This window comes from Bidens hawaiensis, unplaced genomic scaffold (genome assembly GCF_021521415.1).
Source record: "Bidens hawaiensis isolate Kalapana, Puna unplaced genomic scaffold, B.hawaiensis_p1.1 tig00020525_1, whole genome shotgun sequence".
Lineage (NCBI taxonomy): Eukaryota > Viridiplantae > Streptophyta > Magnoliopsida > Asterales > Asteraceae > Bidens > Bidens hawaiensis.
In genome coordinates this window covers 377,997-404,653 of record NW_027493140.1, presented here as the reverse complement: position 1 = coordinate 404,653, position 26,657 = coordinate 377,997, and the positions used below count along the sequence as shown (strand labels likewise).

At 35.8% G+C, this 26,657-nt stretch overlaps 5 protein-coding genes and 1 pseudogene across 6 annotated transcripts; 4 read left to right on the top strand and 2 right to left on the bottom strand.

Moving 5' to 3' along the window:
- Positions 1-278: 278 nt before the first annotated feature.
- Positions 279-3,496, top strand: LOC143561062 (NF-X1-type zinc finger protein NFXL1-like). The gene is made up of 2 exons (XM_077049215.1): positions 279-330; positions 478-3,496. The coding sequence occupies exon 2, from the start codon at positions 488-490 to the stop codon at positions 3,470-3,472; it is 2,985 nt and encodes a 994-aa protein (XP_076905330.1). The 5' UTR covers positions 279-330; positions 478-487; the 3' UTR covers positions 3,473-3,496.
- Positions 3,497-4,800: 1,304 nt separating this feature from the next.
- LOC143561046 (uncharacterized) lies at positions 4,801-8,212 on the bottom strand. The gene is made up of 3 exons (XM_077049202.1): positions 7,878-8,212; positions 6,005-6,149; positions 4,801-5,864 (listed from the first exon to the last, which is right to left on the bottom strand). Exons 1-3 carry the CDS (start codon positions 8,205-8,207, stop codon positions 4,801-4,803), a joined length of 1,539 nt encoding a protein of 512 aa, XP_076905317.1. The 5' UTR covers positions 8,208-8,212.
- Positions 8,213-9,846: 1,634 nt separating this feature from the next.
- On the top strand, positions 9,847-13,624 carry LOC143561032 (putative mitochondrial-processing peptidase subunit beta, mitochondrial). The gene is made up of 9 exons (XM_077049192.1): positions 9,847-10,423; positions 11,009-11,173; positions 11,244-11,381; positions 11,460-11,611; positions 12,234-12,342; positions 12,495-12,593; positions 12,681-12,734; positions 12,929-13,036; positions 13,231-13,624. The coding sequence occupies exons 1-9, from the start codon at positions 9,848-9,850 to the stop codon at positions 13,315-13,317; spliced, it is 1,488 nt and encodes a 495-aa protein (XP_076905307.1). The 5' UTR covers position 9,847; the 3' UTR covers positions 13,318-13,624.
- Positions 13,625-15,539: 1,915 nt separating this feature from the next.
- LOC143561045 (uncharacterized) lies at positions 15,540-17,315 on the top strand. The gene has a single exon (XM_077049201.1). The coding sequence runs from the start codon at positions 15,540-15,542 to the stop codon at positions 17,313-17,315; it is 1,776 nt and encodes a 591-aa protein (XP_076905316.1).
- A 1,236-nt stretch (positions 17,316-18,551) lies between these two features.
- LOC143561044 (putative mitochondrial-processing peptidase subunit beta, mitochondrial) lies at positions 18,552-22,219 on the top strand (annotated as a pseudogene). Its single transcript, XR_013140223.1, has 4 exons — positions 18,552-19,280; positions 21,110-21,272; positions 21,356-21,492; positions 22,211-22,219. The product of XR_013140223.1 is annotated as a putative mitochondrial-processing peptidase subunit beta, mitochondrial (transcript).
- Positions 22,220-22,305: 86 nt separating this feature from the next.
- LOC143561043 (beta-glucosidase 40-like) lies at positions 22,306-23,088 on the bottom strand. Its single transcript, XM_077049200.1, has 4 exons — positions 22,955-23,088; positions 22,650-22,873; positions 22,451-22,482; positions 22,306-22,323 (listed from the first exon to the last, which is right to left on the bottom strand). Exons 1-4 carry the CDS (start codon positions 23,086-23,088, stop codon positions 22,306-22,308), a joined length of 408 nt encoding a protein of 135 aa, XP_076905315.1.
- Between the last annotated feature and the right edge of the window lie 3,569 nt (positions 23,089-26,657).

Sequence of the window (26,657 nt, the reverse complement as noted above, 5' to 3'; positions counted from 1 at the left end):
TTATAATACAGGTCGACATGTTTAAAACATAAAACATGTTAAGCTCAAAACCAAACTTGTTAAAACCTGTATCGTGTCGTAAATTAACGGTTCCGGTCATAAATTTACACCCGAGCTAATATTATTCTTTGATTGGCGACCACGCATATGCAAGTAGGTGAGTGATTTCGTTCATTGGCTTGATTCCCAAGGCCTAATCCCACCACCTATAATTACTCTCACCGACCCATTCTTTCATTACCAATCCAAACAATTCATTGCTCCCTGATTTCATTACATATTCATATCCATATTCATATTCACAATACAATCATTTTCAGATCCAATCAGGTATTTTTTTCTTTCTTCTTCTTCTTCTTCTTCTTCTTCTTCTTCTTATTATTATTATTATTATTATTATTCCCAAATTAATTAGGGTTTTTGCTATTTCAAATTAGGCTTATCTATAATCTAATCCCACCAATAATAATACTGCAGGTGGGTTGATATGAGCTCTAGAAGAGATAATAATAATAATAATAATAATAATAATAATAATAACACCACCACCACCACCAATAGACCAAGGCTTCCTCCTCGTCGGCAAGAATGGATTCCTAGAGGATCTTCATCAAACCCTAACCCAAACCCAGATAATAATAATAATAATAATAATAATAATAATAATAATAATAATAATAATAATAATAATAATAATAATAATAATAATAATAATAATGTTGTTGGGGTTCAGAGGAGGCATAATAATAATAATCGAGAGAGACGAAAACCAGACACGAATAGGGGGGTTTCGGTTTCGAACCCGGGGTCGGTTTCGAAGCCGCAGCTTGTTCAGGAGATTCAAGACAAGCTAACAAAGGGTACGATCGAGTGTATGATCTGTTACGATATGGTCAAACGATCCGCTTCGATATGGTCTTGTTCGAGTTGTTATTCGATATTTCATTTGCACTGCATCAAGAAATGGGCTCGAGCGCCGACTTCGATCGATTTATCGGCCGAAAAGAATCAAGGGTTTAATTGGCGGTGCCCCGGGTGCCAGTTGGTGCAGCTGGTCTCGTCTAAGGAGATTCGGTACTCGTGTTTTTGTGGGAAGCGGCTCGACCCGCCTTCGGATTTGTATTTGACGCCGCACTCGTGTGGCGAACCGTGTGGGCGATCGCTTGAGAAGGAAATTGCGGGGTTGGGTTCGAGAGATAATGACGATGTTTGTTCGCATAAATGTGTGCTGCAGTGTCACCCGGGACCCTGCCCGCTGTGTAAGGCGTTTGCGCCACCGAGGATTTGCCCGTGTGGGAAAGAAGTGATTACGTTAAGATGCTCGGATCAGAAATCGGTTGTGCTTATGACGTGTGGGAAGCGGTGTGGTAAGCCGCTTAAGTGTCTTCGACATTACTGTGAGAAAACATGTCATGTGGGTCCGTGTGATTCTTGTGAGGTTCGCATCGACGCGTCGTGTTTTTGTAGGAAAACGAGTGAGTTAGTCGTGTGCGGTGAGATGTCGGTGAAAGGGGTGGTAAATTCGGACGAAGACGGGATCTTTTCGTGTAGTTCGCGTTGTGAAAAGCCGCTTGCGTGTGGAAACCATTTATGCAAAGATACGTGTCATCCCGGTGTTTGTGGGGAATGTGATTTGTTACCGGGAAAGATTACGTCTTGTTATTGTGGGAAATCGTTATTACAAGAAGAGCGACGTACGTGTTTGGATCCGATACCGACCTGTGAACAGACGTGTGGTAAAACGTTACCGTGTGGGTTACACGGCTGCAAAGAAACGTGTCATCCGGGACCCTGCGCGCCGTGTCGTGTAATGGTTACGCAAAAATGTCGGTGCGGGTCGACTTCTCGGTCGGTCGAATGTTTCAACACCACGACGGGTGTGAACACTTTTAGTTGCGATAAGCCTTGCGGGCAGAAAAAGAGCTGCGGGAGACACCGGTGCAGTGACAAATGCTGCCCGCTCTCGAACGCTAACAGTGCGGTTGTTTCACACGGTTTGGACCCGCATCTGTGTTCCAAACCGTGTGAGAAGAAGCTGAGATGCGGGCAGCATGACTGTGGATTGTTATGTCACAGCGGTCACTGCCCACCTTGCCCGGAGAGGATATTCACCGACCTGACGTGTGCGTGTGGACGATCTTCAATCCCACCTCCGTTACCTTGTGGTACACCGCCGCCTTCGTGTCAGTATCCATGCTCAGTTCCTCAACCGTGCGGTCACACGTCGTCCCACAGTTGTCACTTTGGGGACTGTCCGCCTTGTTCGGTTCCGATACCAAAAGAATGCATTGGTGGACATGTTGTTCTTAGGAACATACCGTGTGGTTCGAAAGATATCAGATGTAATAAACTTTGTGGGAAAACGAGGCAGTGTGGAATGCACGCATGTCTGCGCACGTGTCACCCGGCTCCGTGTGATTCTGGGTTCGCTTCGGGTAAGGCGTCGTGTGGTCAGACGTGTGGTGCGCCGCGTCGGGACTGTCGACACACGTGCACGTCTCTTTGTCACCCGTACGGTACGTGTCTGGATGTACGGTGTGAGTTTCCGGTTACGATAGGTTGCGGTTGCGGTAGAATAACCGCGACCGTTTCGTGTGATGCGGGCGGTAACACGAGTAGTTACAGTGCTGACTCGGTTTTAGAAGCTTCCGCGATTCAGAAGCTTCCGGTGCCGCTTCAACCTGTTGAAGCGAACGCGAACGGGAAAAAAATCCCGCTTGGACAGCGGAAGCTAATGTGTGACGACGAGTGTGCGAAAACCGAGCGTAAGAAGGTTCTTGCGGATGCGTTTGGTGTGACGAACGGTTTAGAAGCGATTCATTTCGGTGAGAATCCTGCGGTTTCGGACGTGTTGGGTGACTTATTTAGACGGGATTCGAAGTGGGTTTTGTCGGTTGAAGAACGATGTAAAATGTTGGTTACTGGTGCGGGCGGTAGAGGTCGAGGTGGGGTGAAGGTACATGTGTTTTGTCCGATGTTAAAAGAGAAGCGGGACGCGGTTAGAGTGATAGCTGAAAGGTGGAAGCTTTCGATAAGTGCTGCGGGTTGGGAGCCGAAGCGGTTTATTGTGGTTCATGTGACGCCGAAGTCGAAGGCGCCGAGTCGGGTTATTGGTGCGAAAGGGTTGCATCCGCATCCGCCTAGTTTCGATCCGTTGGTCGATATGGACCCGAGGCTAGTGGTGGCTTTGTTTGATCTGCCGAGTGATGCGGATGTGAGCGCGTTGGTGTTGAGGTTTGGCGGTGAGTGCGAGCTCGTGTGGTTGAATGATAAGAATGCGTTGGCGGTGTTTAGTGATCCGGCTAGAGCTGCGACTGCCATGAGGCGGTTGGATCATGGGTCTGTTTATTATGGAGCTGCTGTTGTTAACAGTGGGACGACAACGTTATCGTCGTCGTCGTCGTCGAACTCGTCAGGTAACGTTTGGGCGACTTCGGCTGTGAACCCGTGGAAGAAAGCTGTTGTGCAGTAGAGTTCGTGGAGCGGTGGGGCCGACTCGGAATGGTGAACGAAGGTGCGGTTGTTACTACTGCTGTGGCTGCGAATAGATGGAGTGTTTTGGAGTCAGAGCATGAATCGGGCCCGTCTGCAACGAGTTCTGATGTAGCGAAACAGGATGATGTTGTGGAGGACTGGGAAAAGGCTTATGAGTAAAAACTTATGGTTAATGGTTTACTTAATGCTGCTCTGCCAGATTTAGTTTTATTATTAAAATGTTTGTTTTTTTAGTATGTGTTTTTGCTTTATTAATGGTTTGCTGTTTTGGGAATGTTTGGACTATATCTTTAGTTACTTTGAACTTGTTATTGTATGATGTTGAAGGCAGTTTTATTCAACATATTTATTAATATATGATACATGATATATGATTTTGAATGATTTGATTTTGTTTTTGGTTGATTATTTATGGGTTGGTTTAAGAGATATATGTTCATGTTTTTGTTGAAACCAGACACCTTGAAACTGTTGCTGCAGAAGTAATATTATGTCGTTTACGAGAGGCGACTTGCTTACTAAAACTAGTAAATGGTTTAGCCATGGCGGAACCTATTTGGTTTAAAAGCTATGGGCAACAGGGCAAGTATGTACTCTGCAGTCTTCCCTCAGGCTGAAATGAAAGTTGAGCGAATCTGCCTAACGAACGAAGGATGTTTATATCAAGTTTCACAAGAAGCATTCTGAATCATTGCATGAAAATCCTATCAAGTACTTTTATTTTGACCTTACTGTCCGGATTGTTTTAACTAATCAAATACATTAAGCTTTAACAGTATTTTTCTTGTTACATATTAATCCTAATACAAATATAATTAGTAGTTTTTAAACACGCTCCGTGTAAACAAGTCAAGCCGACTCGTGGGCTATTAAAAATCAGCCAGTTAACGAACTCAAGCTTCATGATAAGCTTGTTTAATAAACAAGTCCGAGTCTAAGCTTTACTTAACTATCAATTAATTTTAAATAATAATTTTCATAATTAATATAATATTTACTACCTTCTTGAAAAAGATCCTAATAACAATTAACACTAAATTTACATTAGTTTTGACATACTATATATATTGACACAAGAAACATTAAAACAGGCTCCGGCCCGTCCAAACCGAACCAGATTTTTGGGCTGGGCCCACGATGTCTACGATCAGGCCCAAATCTTGTCAAGGTACAATCTAACATTAGTGGGTTGTTCATAACTTCATAACACAACAACAAAATACAACTCAAAACCACAAAATTAATATACAATAAAATACAATGGAATCCGGGTTGTCGTGCAGTTGACCGTTGACTTTTGACTCGTCAAGTGCTTTTACTGGTTTTCGAAGACCCAAAGATTTCTTCAATCATGCTGCACGTTGGTAATAGGGCAACGCCTTTCGTCGAGCCCATTGTCGAATACGGCGGGTCCCAATGCAGATACGATTCGGATCTCGACATGTTGTCTGATACGGGCTTTTCTGGCCCGTTTTCGCTCGTAACTTTCTCGTTGTGAATATTACTCGACGTACTTGCATTCATTACTTCGTCTTCGGACGAACAATCATGATCATGATATTCATGGTCAACGAAAGGTCCAACTACAACAAGATCGTCATCGTCTATTACCGACCCGAAAGACCCTCTTTTGGTTCCCCACCATTCATCGTCATCGCTGTCGATTGCTAGTAAATGTGATCGGTTCTGAACAGCTCGTCTCCGGTAAACAAACACGTTAAAGTAATAACTAACAAGTTCCTTTTTCGTACGCGTTGAAAATTCAACCGAAAGCACCTCCCAGAAACGTTTACCGTGAGAAACGGGATTCGAGTAAATAATATCTTGAAAACGCTGTTCTTCCTCTTCGGTCCAGTTACCGGATACTTCCTCGCCCATTTTATCAAATCCTAAATTAATAAACGTCTCGAGCCCTAAAGATTGTTTTAGATTTACCCGTGCTTCGGTAACGTGTTGTTGCACGCATCTAACGGAACCGTTGTCGGCACATTCACAATCCGTTTGCGGAATTACGGTTTCGCCCTCGTGATTTGAAATGACGCAAATGCCCGTCAAGATTTTCTCTCGTTCGTTAAAAGTGTAGGTTCGAGATGAATCGGAATTGTATCCGGGAACGTCAGCTTGATGTTCGGGTCCAACGGGAACTTCTTTTCTTGGGTCGGAATCTAATAAAGATGAATACGTGTCATCATAATGAACTAACGGTCGTCTTGGCAAGTTGAATTCATAGAACTCCGAGAAAAGATTCGGACAAAACGCAGGACCGTGACCGGGCCCAGGACCAGGCGCAGAAGCTTCTTCGTGGCCCGTGATGTCGGTTGCTAAAGGTAAGTCTGCGCTTGTTTCAAACACCTTTTCATCACCTTCACCTATAAAACGAAAACTATAGGCGTCATCTACGTGTTAATAATAATGGCAATAAAGCAACTAAGAATAATAAAAGATATTGTTGACTAATATTATAACTAAAAGATACGCATGTAACGCCTGATTATGATTTTATTCTAACCTGCAATCACAACGTTTAGAGATGTTTCAAGCGCCGGTTTCTCTTCTCCAAACGAATCAGGCTTATTCCCGTTATCAAGATGCTTCGGGTGTTTCATAAACTCTTGGAGGTCCTCGTCAATAGGTCGTTTAGTTCCCATAACAGCCTGAAGCACGCACACAAGGCATATCAAAATCAACAGAATGCAGAGTAAACCATAATCTTTTTACTGTAATTTCACAAGTGATACGAGCGGGCGATTCTCAATTCAATTCTAAAGGAGCTCAATACGTAATTCCTATATCATTTTCTGGTTTTCAACAGCTAAGTCGAGTAAACAGATAAAAACCAAACCATAATATTCCATTGAAATCAAATCCTAAGTGTTGATTTGTGTGCTTAAAACACTAAACATTTCACCAAAATTATTACTATAGATTAGTCCACTATGCAGAAAAAGGTATGTAATTGTATGGCAGAAGTAGTTCTGTTAATGATAATAATAATGATAATAATAGCAACAAATATAGAAATCATAGTAATAAAAATAGTAATAATTATAATAATAACAACAATAATAATAATTAAGTCCATGCAGTACTTGCTATGTATATGCATACGTCTGAATCGGGCAACCTACTGATACTTAAATTCTAGTAAATACGACTGCGATTCAACGTCGGTTCAAATACGTAACAGATGTACAAATGTACACATCATATACCTTTTTCAGTGTTTGCATGCAATTCAAGTGCATGCATAGCTACACTACAGTATATAAAAATTAAAAATCCACTAAATTCATAACAATTTTAACTAGACACATCTAAAATTAATAAACATCATATTTCTCAGCAGCTAGTTAAAGTAAACAGATAAAAATCACATCTTTCCACTAAAATCAAACCCTAAATACTAACTTGTACTTAAAACAATAAACCCTTCACCAAAATCAATAAAAATCATAATTATGTCCATGCAGTACTTGCTATGCGTACACAGGCGGTGACCTATTGATACTTCAATTTTTAGTAAGTACGATAACGATTACATGCCAATTCAAATACGTGACAAATATGCAGCTGTTATATAACATATAACTGTTTGCATGTAATTCAATTGCATGCATTGCTGCATTAGGAAAATAACACATGTAAAAACTCAGCTAAATTTATAACAAGTTTACCTAAATCACATGTAAAAATAATAAAAAAAATCATAATTTTCATCAGCTAATTCAACTAAAGAAATAAAAATAACATCTTTCCACTAAAATCTAAACCCTAAATACTAATTCAAGCTCAAACCAATAAACACGTCACCAAAACTAATACAAAACCATAATTAAGTAATTAACCAATAAACTCATAATTAAGTATTAATAATAATAATAGTAATAATAATAATTAAGTCCACGCAGTACGTGCTATGTATATACATACGTCTGTATCGGGCAACCTACTGATACTTAAATTCTAGTAAATACGATCGCGATTAAACGTCGGTTCAAATACGTAACACATGTACAAATGTACACACCATATACTTTTTTCAGTGTTTGCATGCATGGCTACACTACAGTATATATAATTAAAAATCCACTAAACTCATTACAATTTTAACTAAATCACATCTAATATTAATAACCATCATAACTCTCAGCAGCTAATTCAACTAAACAGATAAAAATCACATCTTTCAAGCTCAAATAAATAAACCCATCACCAAAATCAATACAAAATCATAATTAAGTGATTAACCAATAAACTCACCAAACCGGTAACTGAATTAACACCTTATCCCAAAATCACGCGCCAAAAAACCCTAGATTCCAAATTAAACCAAAACCCACAAATTAAATGACAGTATAATCAAAACCCAGATCGAAAAATACCGGGTTTGGATCAGAACATCGAATTGCAAACCCTAACCCTAAATTTTGGTACAGTTCGAATTGGGTGGTGAAAATTGGGTTATTGGGTTGAGAGAAGATGCGATTAGATGGGTATTGGATTGGGTTAAGTGGGTTTTGATTTGGTGTTTGAATTGAAAGTTGATTTGAGAGAATTGGATGATGATGATTGTGAATTGAATTGGGGAAATTGGATACGGTGAGTGTTAATTGGATGTGATATGATATGAGCGGTTTGTTTTGGAAACCGGGTTCGGGTTTTGTAATGTAATAGCAATACCACGGGTGAAATAAGCCGGTACACGTGTACATGTGTAAGTTGTGTGAAAACAGCCGATTCGAAATCGAAAAATCCAAAAAATTCAAGCTAAAAAACCGAATTAAAATAAAAACTGACAGCTTGGTTATATGTTTTTGTAAAAACCGAACTAGCGGTTCGATTTTGGTTTTGTATGAAATAAAAACCGAACCGAATCAAAATTTTAGATTACAATTATTTTTATTGTAAGTAATTATAAGAAACTTTTTTAATATATAACTCAATTACCTTTGGCCGAATATAAAATAGTCTATTATTAAAAACTAACAAAACTATTTATATCTAAATTTATTATTATTGGCCAACTTTCTTTTCGGTCTAAAAATTTTAAACTCAAATGACAAAAACCGAAAAAAACCAAAACCGAAACCAAATCAAAAACTTAAAAACTGAATCCGAACGGTTTCAAAAATCCAAACACCGAAGTTTTGTTTTTAGCCCAAAACCGAATCCAAACTGACCCGACTTGAAATACTCAAACCCGGGAAAAGGATAACCCAAACCAGAATTGAAGTAATTCGGATTGGTTCTTTGGTCTGACTTTTAGGTATCGGGTTAACTCGAAAGACCCGAATTGGATATTTGTTTAAAAATATGATATTAGTTTTCGCGTTGTAGCTTTTCTTTACTTTACCTTTTTTACTTTCTTTTTGTTCTCTTATATACTCGAAACCCGAAGAACACCTCTAACGGGTATCGATGATTTAAGTTTCGTATCTGATTGTAAAATTGAGTTTCAGGTCTAAAATTAAAACTTTGAAACCAGAAGAATTCAACTCAAAAACAAACCCGAAAAACGCCTCTAACGGGTATTGATGATTTAAGTCGTATCTGATTGTAAAATTGTGTTTCGGGTTTAGACTAATGCTCGTTGGGGATAAATACTCGGTTTCTAGTGTATTTTTTAATAACTAGTTTAATATGCATATGAAGCTAAAAATTAGTAGATCACCTACTATTCTCCTTGGTAATTAAATAATCTGCCAGTTCACTATTCTCATTTATTAATAAATAAATAAACAAAAAATAAAAATGTTTATGGGTATGGTTTAGGGTAAACGGGTCGGTATGTTTCGAGTAATCGGGTTGGTTATTAGTTGTGAACCATCAACTATATGAAAAAATACCATTTTCTACACACGCATGCACAGTGATACCGCTATACCACAACCATTTGGTAGACAACCTTAACTATGTGAACAGAGTAGCAGTGATGAACAAATGATACCGGGTACTGTTGTCAAACCTGTACGAAAACGAACATTTTAGTACGAGTAACGACACTAAGTTTTTAAGAAAACCTGGATCGAGAAATTTGAGATCAGTACCAGTATTAACCAAATTTTTGCCCACGGTACCAGTATTAAGTTTTAAAAAAATTGAGATCGAGAAATTCAAAATCGTCTGACACCGGCTTTCCCCTTTCTTTAGTTTTGTACCCGGACACCCAGGATGGCGTTCCCGCCATCCTGCTGGCTTCGGTTTCTTCAATCTCTCAAACTTAACTAACTTGATCGACTTTATTTTAGCCGGTACGGCTATCTGACAACCGAAGCAGGCCATGGCCGGCAATCTTTGTCACCATATTAACCTCCTAATCTCACTTCTAATCTAAACCACATTTACACCACCCATGGCCACGCACCGCCTTTTTAGGCGCTCTCACCGAGCTCTATCAGTACCAGTATTCACTTTTTCATGTTCTCGGTATCCGTACCATTCACTTTCATCATTTCAAATATTTTTGACAGTACCAGTACCAAAAAAGTCAACACAATATTCTAAACACATTTGTACTCATTTTCAGTACCGGTATTTTTCAGTAACACGTGTCACCACTCTCTCCACCGGTCTCCGTGTCGCCACGGAGTCCAACAACCTCTCCCACACCGCCACCGTCTGCGCGTGGGTCGACACGGGCTCACGGTTTGAAACCGAAGAGACTAACGGTGTCGCTCATTTCGTCGAACATATGGTGTTTCGAGGCACGTCGAAGCGGTCTGGTTGTGATATTATTGAGGAGGTTAAGAATATGGGAGGTGAGTTATGTGGGCTTACTTCTAGAGAACATACAGTTTATGTTGCTAAAGTGATGGCTGCTGATGTGTGTAATGTGGTTGATGTTATGTCGGATATGCTGCAGAACTCGACGTTTGATGATCACGCGGTTATAGATGAGCGTAACGAGATTCTTACGGAGTTGTTCGAGGTTTTTGGGCCGAACCGATACGTTTTTTTTTTAATGAAAAACTAAACTGAATCGGTCGGGTTGGTTGGGTCGGCTGGACTGGCCAAAATGGTTTGCTTTTGGCGGTTCGGGATGATTTTTATTTATATAACTAAAATTTATTATTTTTTTTAATATTTTGGATGTTTGGTTTACCAGTAAACCGAACTGTTAGATTTTCGAAAGTTTAGTAAAATGGCAGGTTTAAAAAAACTAAAGCATGTTACCTTTCGAGTATTAAAGAGTTTGCGTAAAAATAATGAAATTTTTTAGCAGCACAAATTCGGTTAAATTAATAATATATATGCGTTTTATTTAAAAACACGTGTACGTATATTAAGTGTTAGATTTCTATGCGCGTAAAATTATTTTATTTTTATTAAATTATTTATATTAAAAAAGTTATATACTTTTTAATATTTCGGCTGTTCGGTTTACTTGGTTTTTCAAACTGTAAACCGAACTGGTTCACTCTAACCGTACTGAACTGGCTGATTTAGTTCGGTTTGGGCGGTTCAGACAGTTTCAACGGTTTTTATATGTCTCTACGTGCATTGTCGGTTTCAGGTGATGACACAGCCAAATGAAGTAATTTTCGACCGTTTGCAAGCTGCTGCGTTCCAACACAGTCCCCTCGGTCGGACTGTTCTTGGACCTCCTAAAAACATCATGGATATGACAAAGAATGCTCTTCAAGATTACCTTTATACCCATTATACCCCACACAGAATGGTTAGTTTAACTAATAACATTTTTATTATGCCATCTTTAAAGTTTATATTATGAATATGATTTGTTACAGGTAATATCAGCCTCGGGGGCGGTTAACCATGATAACATTGTACAACAAGTGAATAATATGTTCACAAAGTTATCGACTAATCCTGTAACTGCATCGCAGTTGGTGGAAGCCGAGCCTGCAATGTTTATTGGTTCTGAGGTGGTGTTACATTTTTTTATGGCTTGAAGTTTTTAGTTTTTACATTATGCAAGTAACTGAAACCGTAAATATAATCAGATTCGTAAGAGGGACGATGATATGGATTTTGCTCATTTTGGTGTTGTGTTTAAAGGAGCATCATGGACGGATCCTGATTCGATCGCTTTGTTGGTCATACGAACTATGCTTGGATCATGGAACAAAGTTACAGATGTTGGCAAACATATCGGGTTGGTACCGTTATCTTTAATCCTATTATATGTTTGAAAAATATATTTTTTTGTAACTATATATATATATATATATAGGGTGAGGATCCTAAGAGAACTTTTTGAAATTGAGAAGTTTGAGAACCATTTTAAGCCACAAGAAAACCTCTTAAAAATATTGAAAAAAAAATTATAAAACGAAAAAAAAAACGAAAACTTTTAAAAAGTAAAAATCCAAAATTTTTTATTTTTCATCCCGGTCTCATAAAAAAACATCTAGTTATACACATGTGTGTATTTGTATTTAATCTCGATTTACATAATGTACATTCGTTTATCTTAATTGTACATATGTATATAAAGAATAACATGTATAAAGTTTAAAAAATAAGTATTATACATATGTGTATAATTTTGCTAGAGCGATATATTTTTTTAGTTTTTTTATATTTTATGAACCGGGATAAAAAATAAAAAAAATTGGTTTTTTTACTTTTTTATTTTCGCGTTTTTTTTTGTTTTATATTGTTTTTAAAGAGTTTTTTTGTGGTAAAAAATGGTTCTCAAAGTTCTAAATTTCAAAATAGTTCTCACATGATCCTAATCCTATATATATATATATATATATATATTTGACTCGCAGTTCACAGCTGGCTCGGATTGTCGGGATAGATGAAATTGCTGAGAGTGTGATGGCTGTGAACAGTCACTATAAAGAAACCGGGCTTTTTGGTTTCTATGCTGTTGGTAAAGTGAGTTTTAAGTTTATAAATATTTGCATATAAATTTTTACTTTTTATGCAACTTTACTTATGATAATTAATAATGCAAGGTTAATATTAATTATCATAGGTGAATTTTTTATTACTTATTGCTAGCTTAATGCTTTTAGTTCTTTATGTAGCCAGATTGCTTAGATGATTTGGCTTCTGTAATAATGCAAGAGATAAGCAAACTATGTTACCGAGTCACAGAGGAGGATGTTATTCGTGCTCAAAATCAGGTAAATTCGGCACTAGTAGTTAATGATCATGAAATCATCTGCAACTATTCGCAACTTAAATTTTTACGGATTCTTCGTTATTTGCAGCTTAAATATTTATTTTGTAAAGAACAGCCCACTGCTGAAGAAATCGGACGTCAGGTACACCCGATACATAATATCATTTACTCTAATATTTGGAAGTTATTTTTGTAATAATTATTCTTGTTTACACACAATCAAAAAATAGAATATTGAAGATTTATTTAATACTTTTAGTTCATCTATGCTTACTAATAATTATTAATATTCTTAATAATAATGTCTTTTAACTTCTTATAATATTTATTTTACAGTTGCTTACATACGGGCGTAGAATCACGCTTGCTGAACTGTTTGCCAGAATTGATGCAGTGGACGTTGCTACCGTCAAACGTGTAGCTAACAAGTTCCTATATGACAAGGTTATTCCTCTTTCTACACAACTTTTATGGACAGTGTTAATATACACTCGCCATATTAACGACGATTACTACCAAGTTGATATGAATATATAATATCACTTTCAAAGAAAGTGTAATTACTACATAAAAAAGAACTAAAATTATTATTATTATTATTATTTTTATTATTTGTTTAAAACTTGTGTGAATTGCAGGACATAGCAATTGCAGCATCCGGGCCAGTAAAATTATTGCCAGATTACAACTGGTTTCGTAGCCGCACTTCCATGTGTTGTTATTAAGGTCTTTTGTATCAACGCATGATGTGAACCTCGGTTTATACATTTGAAATGTTCAATGTGTTGCGCCTTTACTGTATGATGTTTTGGTTGAAGTTGTGATATCATATTACCATGTTAGTAATTGCATGTTAGTTTTGTTTTTGATAGCTAGATGCCTAAAATAGATGCCTTTGAAAGGTCCTAATGTTATATTTTGGTTTTGAGTTGGTTCGGTTTGATTATCGTCTTATAACAATTCATAAAAGAACACATAGTTGTAGCGAATAACCATAATCGGTTTCGTTTAAGTCGATTTCCATTGTGTGGTTTGGTTAACCGAAGTTTTGTGGTTAAGGCCGCTTTTGACCAATGTTTACAAAAATATTTGTAATCGATATCAAACCACTAGAACTAGTTTTTCGAAAAGCTATAATCAAACTATAGATTTCTCAGTTGACTGGATTTTATATCAATCAGTTATGGTTCGGCTTTCGGGTTCGGTTTTTTTAACCAGATTTAATCATTGGTACAAATGTTTAACCAGTGTTACTATAAATTTAAGCATTTTAGTTATAAACAACCAAATCCGTTAATTATATATTTTAAACCCAACTTGGAAACTTTAGTTTCTTTGACATTTGCCACACAACTTTAACTAATTTGCTTTTCCGCTTAACTTTAGTCTGTTTTGAATTTTGCCACACAACTTTAATATATTTACTTTTGGCCCCTCAACTTTCGTTTCACATATATAGCTTTTGGCCTCTTTAACTTTGGTAATGAATCTTTTCCTATTTCAACTTACATCTTTGGTACCTCAACTTTTTGTAATGAAACTTTTGACACAAAAATTTCATCATAACCAACCAAACCGATACCAGCCGACTTCCCACTGCAACGCGCGGTGACTTTCAAACACGTAATCATTAATTAACCCGTTTTCTCACAATACACGGATACAAATACTGGTTTTCATAACAAACTTGGATAATATTGAAAAAAATAAGAAGAAGATTATTCTCAAGCTAAATAAATGACTTGGATAATTTTGAAATAATAATAATAATAATAATAATAATAATAATAATAATAATAAATATGGAAAATCAGTATTATCCAAGTGACATTATAACATGTTTCACTAACATTATAACACTGCCCACATCAGATGACATGTTTCATGAGAAAAAAAACAAATTATTTTTAACTAGATAAATTCTTTCAAGAATGACTGTTTAGATAACCTATTTGTATTTTTTTCCTGAAATTAGTATGTAATATACTTTAATATGACTTTGACTAACTACATTATGCCAATTGTATTAAAGTTTCCAGATATCCTCCTATGTCCACACATTTTCCAGTTGAATATATATCCCTTCCACATCAATATTTCATTTAATTTAATTATGTGATGCCTCAAGTCACATGTGTTGAAGAAGTAACATTCCAGTTAACATCAATAATGCACATTCCAGTCAACAAAATGCAGTTCGTGTGCGTTTCTAAACCACATGTTTCTATCTTGTTTCTGGTCATCGATTCGGACTTGGTCACAGTTAACTTTATTATGTTGATTTGGTCTTACTTTCTTCCAAAAGACTAATCACACGTACTAGAAATTTGTACGGCGTAAAATGAGTCTGATCGAGCTATAACTCTTTATTTGTTTGTGATGGTTGATTACTTGACTTGCTAGACACCTTAACAACCACCTCACACAGGATATGATGACATTGTTTATTTAACACAATCTTATCATACATTTAACGAAACGTAACTTAAACCTTACCTTAATCCTTTTTATTTTGTTTCAAATCCTACGGCAGCTTTTGAGCGTAATTATGTATTCCTTTTCAATTTCCCAAATTGAGAAAGATCTGTCATCTAATTGCAACAGCATTCCAGATGGATTTCTAGCTTTCTTGAAGAAGTTAATGTCCGAAACAGAACTAGAAGACGAGTTCGGTAAACCTATGAAGTGGATTGGGATTTACATAGCAATAGCTTCTCTTTTCTGCATCCTACCAATGCTGGCTGATCTGTTACACGGTTTAAAAACCAAAAAACGATGGTTTCCGTGTAAATACTTTACTCTGAATGCTGCTTCCCTCACTGTCATAGCTGTTACAATGAAGCTTCCCATGGATCTAAATAATTCAATGCCGAAAGATGTGGACCAGGTTGCAAAGTTAGGAAGCATGGCATTTATGTGCACCTGATGGTTGCCTTCTTTAGCAGCCATGGACAGTAAGGAACTTCTCACAAACGTCGTAGCTTTGGGAGTTTTAGTAATCACTTTGGTTGTGAATGTATGCATTCAGATAGGAACCGGTGTGGTTCAAAATTATGAAGATGATTATTTCGCTATTTTAACTTTCAACACTTGGAAGATAGCAATTGTTTACGTGGCTATGTTACTCGCTTTGTTGATGATATACACATGCTCGCCTTTAATGATTATAAAGTCAAAACAAATATTAGAATCCAAATACAAAGTGTGTCATGAAAGAGCTTTGAAGGATCTGGAGTTGCAACAACCAACGGTTGAGAAGCTAAAGCAGTATGTGAGCAACCACTGGATCATGGCGGGAACTGGTAGCCCACAGTTTATAGCAGTTTGCTCTGCTACGACCACTGCTTCCGGGGTAATATGTCTTTTAAGCACCGACATACATGTTAATACTATGATTTACACAATACCACGTATTAACTATTATGGGTCGGATTATAAGTGGTCAGTTGTCTTGATTCTTATTACACAATTTACCGGAGTAATATTGGGTACAATCGCTCCTCTTTGTCGATGTTTTACATCCTTAACCTTTAAAGTGTCTATAAAATGGTTTTGGAACCATGTAAGTGTCTTTAAAGTAGAGAGCTACTATACTCACAAGTTATCCGTGTGGAAACATAGTAGCATACCGTTGAAATTTAGTAGCCGCAGATGCAAGATTGTCATCCAGAATCTAAAGGTCCTGATTTTGGGTTTCTGTATAGGAGTCCAAAAAGCAATTGTCGTAGCATGTAAGATGATACCATTAATCCCACTTTTGTTTGTGATTGGTATCTTGTGTTGTCGTCGTTGCCGGAAGTGGTTAAATAATGTGTTGGTGGAGAGACCTGCTCAGCTACAACATAACAAAGATCTCGACCCGTATGTTTTGCAACTTCAAGATGATATAGAGCTTGCTGAAAGAACACTGAAAAGCATTTCAAAATCTGCAAACCATGCGATCCAAAAGGCTGAAAAGAACAAGCCAAAGAATCTTATAGAGCTTCTAGAGGAATATAGTGGTTTTGAAGGAGTTGGAAAGTATGAAATGTATCAAGTGATTCAAGTCCCGCCTTTAACCGAAGAAAAATATGTGGACAGCTGGAGCTTACCTGTCGTGACCCTGACAGCCGTCGCCATATCTCTTCCTAACATCCAAAAAGACATTGTCGATAGCTTGTTAAAGAGCGTGAGCGAAGGCCTTACATATGTAACACATGTGATGGAAACCCTCAATGCCACCGATGAGTATGTAAGCATTCAAAAGGTCGCTAGAACGTTGTGGCTAGAAGTTGAAGTTTACCACAAATGGTTAGGATACAAGTTGCCAAACCCTGATCTTCGAGTTAATGCAACAAAAGAGATTGTTCAATGGTTTAGTGATACAGCTAAAAACATAGTCACTAAGGCGGAAAGTAAGAATATTAAAGGCTCAGATGATCACGATAAGGCACTGTACATGTCGGTTTCTGCCAACTTAATGTACCGTATCACCCAAACGATCCTATTTTCCTACCATGCCGACATTGATCAGATTAGCCAAGAGGAGTTGTTTGTGCAATTGTCGTCAATGATTTCTCACATACTGGCTGCTTGTCTCACCAACTTACCCCGAGTCATAACAATGAAATGTCACACAAGTGCCATTGATAAAAAAGAAGACAGTGTACATACTGCAGCCCGACTTCTTGGTGAGACTATGGACATAATCGATAGCCTTCAAGATCGCGTGCTCCCAAGCTAAATCCGGATGAGTTGCCATTTATTGATAAGTTGCGTGATTGTTTTCCGCATCTTTCTTCTTAAACATTTGAAAATGATAAACAGTTTCTTTTCTTTAAGTAATATTTGTTACATTATTTCATTGTCTATTTTTATTTTGTATTATGGTATGTGTACTACTTATTTTCTTATGTTAAATGCGAGAGTGTCGTCGTTATTTGTATTGATTTTAATCGTATTCCTATATTAAGGTGGATTCCTAGAGATTTCTCATAGTTTCTTTTCATTAAATGATTATAGTCATTTTTGTTGTTTGCTCTTTCTTGCATCCATTTTGTGTTAGATGTATTATTTATAGAAGCTGAGCCAGTAATCATAGTAGAAAAAAAGATTTTTACTTCTTAAACTTGCTTAGACATTTAATTTGACTAAGGCTGATTTACTTGAGTCATAAGGGAAAGGAGAAATGAAATTTAAATTTTATAATTTTAAGTATAAAATTTGGATATATGGTTTATGGTAATCCAGTAGGGCATCACTTAATCCCATACTCATCCAACACCCCCAAAATATTATTTTGGATGTTTCATATATTCTCGTATGGCTCGATATTTTTTTTCCATCCCTAAATATAAAACAAGGAGTTTCTTTAGTCTTATCATGGTTGTTAAAATCACTTCAGGCGTCAATTAATCCTCAAATAATTGCTAGTCAGTATCACACCTACTAGTTGGAATCTGTTAAAATTGAAATTTTTATCTATAAAATTTGATGTATCTGTGTATATTTGAAAAATAACACATGATTGTGGGATGTGTTGGTGGACCATTTTTTTTCCCTTTCAACTTACATATTTACCTTTTTAGCATCTCTAACTTTTTGAATAAAACTTTCACCGTAACAAATTGATCAAATATCGGCCGATTTTCAAGGGCTACAATTGTGTACCTGTTTAAGACCTGTTAATAAAAAAAATGCGGTATGTGATTTTTTTGGTTTCTTAAATAATCGAAATTAGTGGGTTAGACTCCATGGTTTTCCTTTATTGGTATATGAAAGATAAATCTATCTTATAATCAAGTCATATAAAGTAGTTAAACGAGTTGTATTCATGTTTGATATTTTTATTAAACGCGTTGCTTCAAACTTATTAAGACACGAATCGTTAGCCCCTACAATCTTATGTCATAACGCGTAACATCTTTCAAACATATAAAACTCTCCTTTTATTTTTTACACAGAGCATAATAATAAGGAGCACTTTTTGCCTTGTTTTAATATTTTTTTTACTTCACTTGTTTATTTACCTCCCAATTTCACTTCCAATTATCATCACATTACAACCATGTCCACGCGCCACCTCCTTTACCTCACGCGCCGCTCACACCATCCTCTAACCACCGCCACCAGACTCCATTCCACCACCGCCGTCGCGGCCGTGACTTCCGACACCCCTACACCGCCAATGCTGTACGATCACATATCCTCACAAGTAAACTCAAAGCTCAAACGCCTTCAAAACCCTAACCCTAACTACCTAAAACACAACACACCACACCCAACACTAACCAACCACACACCCATCCTCACCTTCCCATCCACTCACCTCACCACACTCCCCACCGGCCTCCGAGTCGCCTCGGGGGCCAACCTCGCGTCCCGAACCGCGACCGTTGGCGTCTGGATCGCCTCCGGGTCCCGGTTCGAGACCAGCGACGCCACAAACGGCGTCGCGCATTTTGTAGAACATATGTTTTTAAAGGGGACCCACAGTAGGCCAATTAGGGAGTTGGAAAAGGAAGTTGAGAATATGGGTGGGCATTTGTATGGGTATACGGGTCGGGAGAACACGAGTGTTTATATGAAAGTGATGGTGAGGGATGTGGCGAAGGCGGTCGAGATTTTGGCGGATGTGGTCCAGGATTCCGAGTTTCATGAGTGGTTGATTAAGCCGACACGGAAGTATATTCTTCGGGAGATCGAAGAGGTATAACATTGTTTAAATATTGTACCAATGTAGGATTGATGCTTGTTTTTTTTGTATGTAGAGATGATATGTTTATATGTAGTTAAGACTTAAGTGAATGTAGAATGGATTAGAATTAGGGGTGCAAACTCGTTTCGAGCTCTATTTTCAAAGCTCGAGCTCGGCTCGTGAGTTGATTTTCAAACTCAGGCTCAGCTCGTTTACTATTAATTGTTTTTTTATATATTTAAAATTATATATATATATATATATATATATTCTCAATTTTAATTTTATGTATAAAAATAATATATATTATTTAGTTATGTTCATTTATTTTTCAGAATATTATATATTTTTTAATTAATAATTATTAAATATATATTTTAAAAAATTATATAAATAAAATGGTCATTTAGGCTCGCGACTAGGATTGAGTTGGATAAGTGAAGCTCGAGCTCGGGCTCGTTTATTAAACAAGCTTACTTTTAGGCTCGGATTTGATTAAGCTCGGCTCGTGACTTGATTTTCAAACTCGAGTTTGGCTCGTTTACTATTTATTAATTATTTTTTTTATATATTTATAATTATTTTTATCTATTTTTTCAGTTATAATTTTATGTATATAGTAATATATGTTATTTAGTTATTTTCATTTATTTTTTCATAACATTATATATATATTTTAATTAATAATTATTAAATATGTATTTAAAAAAATATAAAATAACAGGCTCATTTAGGCTCGCGAGCCGGCTCAAGCTCGGGATCGTTTATTAAATAAGCTTACTTTTAGGCTCGGGCTCGATAGAGCTTTTTAGCGAGCCGATTTCGAGTGGCTCCGCTCGTTTGCACCTCTAATTAGAATGACACTGAGACTGAGACCAAGCGGGCCAACCGAGTCACATTTGCTAACTGATAAGTTTTTGAAGTTACTAAGTAAATAGAGAAACATGAAATTAGTATAAACATGTAGTAGTGAATGTAGAATGGATTAGAATGACACCGAGACCAACTGGCCTCATTGACTCACTTTTAGAATGAAAAATGTAGGTATTGCGCCTAAAGACTACACGTTTTGCAATAGTGAATGTAGAACGGATCAAAATGACTATGAAACCAACAGGGCCCACTGAATCACGTTTGTTAGCTGATACGTTTGCAAGTAAATAGAGACTAGAGTAACAAGAAATTTATATAACCGGTTTTTGGAAACAATTATATTGGTTATATAAGTTTACTGTTGTCCTCTTTACTTTGACACTTATCGGCTCGTGAATTGAAGTCAATGAGCGCGGTTGGTGTTAGTGCCTTTTTTGATATTTTTGCATTCACTACTGCAAATCAGTTGGTCTCTATATCTAAAAAGAAATCAATGGTATGTCGTAGTATTTAAACGCTGTAATAATAACTAAACAAACCTATAAATGCCGCCATTTTGGAAAATGAAGTGTTCTGGTGCAATACACACATGTTTCGTTACTTGCGAAAAGTTAGTGTATCCATTACTTGTAACAAGAATCGGTTTTCAGTTTAGGCATTTTAACTTGAGCTTACTTTTATTGGTATTTATATTTTATAATGCTACTGTTACTCGATTGTCACCGTAGAAAAGATTGTAATTACTTGGAATGACAACGTGCACACTAAAGCAGTATCGTGTCTCATCCACTAAATACTTAACAATGTGTCTAAACCGCTAGAAAACATGAGGGACAATTTGGTCTTATTCTCTTCTAATTGTTTTTTGAAGTATTATATATTTTGCCAGTGTTTTATTTGCTATAGGATAATCTGATATCATCTATTGTACTAAAATGTATCATGTTATTTCGCAATGTTGCTATTAGGTGGCCAAAGACCCCGAAGAAGTCATTTTTGACCATTTGCATGCTACCGCTTTCCAACACACTCCCCTTGGGAGGACCATTCTCGGGCCCGCTGAAAACATTCAGAAGATAACAAGGAAATATGCAAGATTACATGGCAACCCACTTCACTCCCCACAGATTGGTACTCAGCTTGAATATGATAGCAATTCATTGGTTAATATTATAGTATAATGTAAAAATGTCATTTTTGTATATCTATTACAGGTAATATCAGCTTTGGGAGCAGTTAAGCATGAGGATCTTGTAGAGCAGGTGAAGAAATGTTCACAAAACTATCTGCCAATCCGTTGACTACAACGCAGTTGGTAGAAAAGGAGCCTGCAATATTCACTGGTTCTGAGGTATGTATGTATAGTTTTTGAGAACTATTTTTTTTTGGATAAATATTTGCAATGTTACTGAAGGGTAAGGATCCTAAGAGAACCCTTTGGAAATTGAGAACTTTGAGAACCATTTTGGACCACTAAAAAAACCTTTAAAAAGTTATAAAACAAAAAAGAACAAAAATTTTAAAAGTGTAAAAAAACCAAAATTCTTATATTTTATTCCGGTTTCATTAAAAAAAAAACTTCGTATTATACACATATGTATAATTTCATTTAATATCTAGTTACGTAATGTACACATGTACATTATCATTTACCTTAAATTGTACATATGTGTATCATAAAAAAACATGTATGTACATATATAGACATATTATACATATATGTATAATATAGCAAAACCGAGACGTTTTTTTATAAAACCGGGATGAAAAATAAGAATTTTGGTTTTTTTACTTTTTTTTATTTTTGCGTTTTTTTGCTTTATGAATTTTTTTATTTTTGCATTTTTTTGCTTTATGAATTTTTTTATTTTTGGGTTTTTTGTGGTCCAAAATGGTTCTCAAAGTTCTCAATTTCAAAATAGTTCTACATGATCCCAATCCTGTTACTGAAAATTTGATATAACCATCTTTTTTACTTGATTAAGACGGTTATGCTCTTGACGGTTATGCTCTTGACTGAAAAATAAAATGATTTTTTGTTCTTTATGAGCTAATGTTCGTGCAAATAGTGGGTCTAAAGTTCTAATTGTTTTAATTTGGGGACTAAAGTTATAATATGATCACATTTTTGTTCAAATTTAACATGTAGTGGGATTTTAATATGCTAAAAGTTAAGGGATTGCTACATGAATAATAAAAACAAAAAATCAAAAGGTATATTGGTTTTATGATATTTTCACATATATAAAATATATATACTAATTTCTGACAGTGAAAAGTTAGCCCATACTATATAAAAATATGCTTACCCGATCACCAATAGCTTTCCCGTCCTTTAATGCTGAAAAAAGACACAAAAAAATATCATGTTTTTAGACATACTGTTATTTGTGTTAGACGAAAATACAAATAACTACAGAGCCCATACTCTTGAAAGTTGAGTTGTATAGCATACTGCAACTGGGTTTAAACCGGCACAAGTGCAAGATATATTTTTAAATGACTTACGAAATGTAAAGGACCCCGAATCCGCAATAGAATCGTTGAGAAAAGCACCAATGATGTTAGTGAAGTTATGCCACGCGTACCATGTAGTGTAGTGATTTATACCGACAAAATCAAGTGAACCATTGAGAAGAGCCGATTGAAGTTTAGAAAACCTAGGTAACCGGTCCCCTACTCTTGTCCTCATTGATGTTGGGTAATCTCCAAACATTATAGGATCAAGAAACCTAATGTGGTAACATAAGATATCTTATGATCTATATTATAGTAAGAGAAGTTAAAAAAATAATATTGGTTGACAAATGTACCATCCCAATTGAAAATCTTGTGCTCTTTGTGTCGCCTCAATGTCCTCGGTTTTGTTTGTACCCGACACGTACCAAATGACATCAAATGCAATTCCAATGCGCCCGTTCTGCGTGGCCTGGATAATAAATGACATGTTTATAAAATATGATATTTTATTATCTGATTTTGATTAATAACGAGTTTACGTTGTATTTTCTTTTGTAGATATCGAAAGCAGCTGCATGTGAAAGAAGGACATTATGAGCGACAATATATGGTTCAGTAGCTGAGTTTCCTGCCGTACATAACAAGCTAAAAAGTATTGAGCAACGGCCCGGTGCATGAAGGCCGATATCATACCCTTGTAATGTAAAAGTACGAGGTTCATTAAATGTCATCCAGTTCTTGACTCGATCACCAAATTTCTCAAAACATGTCTCCGCATAATTTGCAAAATCATTTCTGTGTTATAAATTATAACAACACCCAAAATAACATAATAAATTTAATTAATTTTCAAAAAATAAAGTAAAGTTATTTAATATATACAAGATTCTTGTGTCAAGCCAGCCATTATATTTGTCTTCCAATGCTTGAGGAAGGTCCCAATGATAGAGTGATTAATTTCTATTTCTTGTTATCGTGGAATTCGTCATCAAGATGGATCACCCTTACGCGGTCAACGAACTCATACTAATGCTAGGACTTGTCGCAAGCAAATTCGGAAATGAAAGAAGTATACCGAAAGCCTTGGTACTTGTCTGATCAATAACACTAATAGCTTCAATAGTTCACTGAAATTTGATTTGGGGATTTCACCGGTTACTAATCCAGTATCAGTATAGTAGGCCTCCTTGGCCACTCCACTAGTGGCTCGGCTTCGTCCTAGAAGCTACTGCCCTGCGCCTCTCTAGGCTTCGCTCTCGCTCATGACTGGTATATGGGTCTCTCTATGTAGAGATCGGCCTTCTAGAAGCTTCGCCAGAAGCGACTAGTCGCTTTCCGAATGTCCCTTTCCTTCGCTACTAGGAGAGTCTCGCTAGCTTGCTTGCAATCTAAAAACGGTAGCTTCCGCGCCCTTCCTGCCTACTGAATATGGTTCAATATCTACCATTTCATTTCAACCTTTTAAAAAAATAATATAAAATATTTAAGATATTTAAAAAATACACATACTATTGGCTAATAAAGAATTAATAAGCGCATTGTAGTGATCGACTCCAGCTTGGTTGATTTGACCGCTTCCCTCTGTAAGAAATCGTTCATAGTCACTTTTTATCATTAGAATAAATAAAGCTGCAAATAAATTGTTGACAATCTACAAAGGTATAAAATTACAACTGAAATAAATAAAATAAAGTAAGAAGAATAAAAGGTTGGTTGAGGATTTGTGTAGAACACGGAGTACTTAGAGTAAGCATAAAGAAATTGTAACAACATTCACATCCTTATCCTTTATTTATTTTTGTGAAAATGGTTTTTGTAATGTAGGAAGTGGTTTAGGTGTTTTATTAACTTTTCTATATATTTAAAAAGTTATTATTCCACCCTATTAATTTTTTAATATTTTTTTTAAAAAATGATCATGGGTTAAAGACAAAGAAAAAGTAATGATAAGATAAATAAAAGTTATTTAATTAAAAATTTAAAAAAAATATATAGTAATTTTTAATGTAATTTTATATTTAAAGATAGAGGAAGGGATACATTAAATTTATATGTGCTTTGTTTAACCTATTTGACCAAAGTACAACAAATCTATAAAGAGAGAACAATATACATAATTATCAAAATCTAATATACTTATAAGACAAGAACATTGAAATTAAACCAAAGTGCAATCAAACAATGCGTTGCGGCAAGGACACAGTGAGAACTCGGTAGATATTTATTTTGATTATTTACGGTACGAACATTTGCTATAGTAACCCACTTGTGTAAAGATACGAAAATAACTTGAATAAAATTTATATCGAAATGCATATACAAATCTGCACGTGTTCGGTTTGTTGTGACGGTGGCTCAACTATGCAAATTGAAACATACCGCCGAAAAACTTACGTTGCAATTTAAAAAAATGTGAAACGATTATTACAAAAAGTTGAAAATTAGTAAGGGAAAATCCTTGGCCAAGAGATTGAAAACCTATATGCATCCATGCCCATATCCTTCATCAACTTTATGTCATCCTGCATTTGAACCATCCAAACTCTAGGTTTTCAATTCAAAAGCTTAAAAGGAAGATATTGTTGCATCATGATATTCATGAGTAGATATTAGCACTTATAACTCCTTAAAACAGAAAACAAAATTAAAGACTTAAAGAGTACTTGCCTCATACAAGTGGTATTGATCAACTGCAACATCAGCATTGCTAAAATCAGATATCTTACCTGCAAGATTACAAGGTCAAAAATCCATCCTTGTGTATTGCTTATAACCCCTTAAAATTGTTTTTTTTTAACTATATAAAACCCTATTCTTTGTTCTATGACACTCAACTTAGAACATTTATCTGGTTCAAATAAAAACTACCAAGTTATTTGAAAACTCGTGAAAACCACTTTAAACATCAATTTGCAAGTTAAATGTGATTGCCGTTGGAACCCTCCCTTATGCGCGCGCGTGTGTATAGAGGGTGACAATTCCTAACACGTCACAAAATAATTACATTTTCAGTTGTTATTTCTAGTCCATTTAATAAACATATATTGATTAGACTGACATGTTTAACCACTTTAACTAAAAATGTCGATACATCAACCATTTTATTATCAGAATAAAAAATGTATTTTATAAGGTCATCCATTGTTTACAACACAAAAAAACCCTATTTATTACAAGCTAGTAACCTGTATAACCTAGTTATTACAAGCTCGACTCGCTTAATTTAACGTGTTACACGATTTAAAGTATGCTTGGATTTTGGTTGATATTTTTTTAACACAAATATATACGCGTGTCGTATTTGTGCTACCCTAGCTATAAATAAGAATAATTGCATGTTATCAAAGAAGCAAATACCAGGTGTATGAGCAATATGTCCCAAGTAGATACTAGACAAACCCCTTCCATCTTCCTTCACGGATCCTTCATACTGCCAAGTAAATAATGCAATGAAGTTTAGATATAGGATGCCGTTTGATGTAGTTTCTAGACATATAAGAAACACAAAGTACTAATTTATGTACGGTTAGGCTTATTCTTCTATGATGATTGCGGACAACGTTATGCTTCTTTCGTATAGTTAATTAGATTAAGAATCGAGCTTCTTCTTGTAATTTTCCGTGGTTAGAGTGGATTGATATAATTTACTAGTTTTGACATGAGTATTACACGGGTTATATTGTAAAACTGAAAAATGGAAACCTTGAATTTTGTCATTCATTTATTCATTAGTTAATAACGTTGAATATATACTTCGAAATCCAGTGTATATATTATCACAAAAAATGTGTTGATAAAGAATGATAAGATAAAAATAATAGTCAAATAGTTTGTAACATATCATATTTATATAAACTAGGTTAGGTACCCGTGTCTTGCACGGGTTGAATAACTTAAAAAGAATGATATAAAAAGTTCAGTATTACATTAATTAGTACAAAGTTAAATTGCAACTATAATTCACGAACTTAAAATAAATCATAAATCTCTAAGTATTTCTTTCGGCACATCATTAGATGATACAATAAAAATATGGTAACAACTAAAGTAGGATAG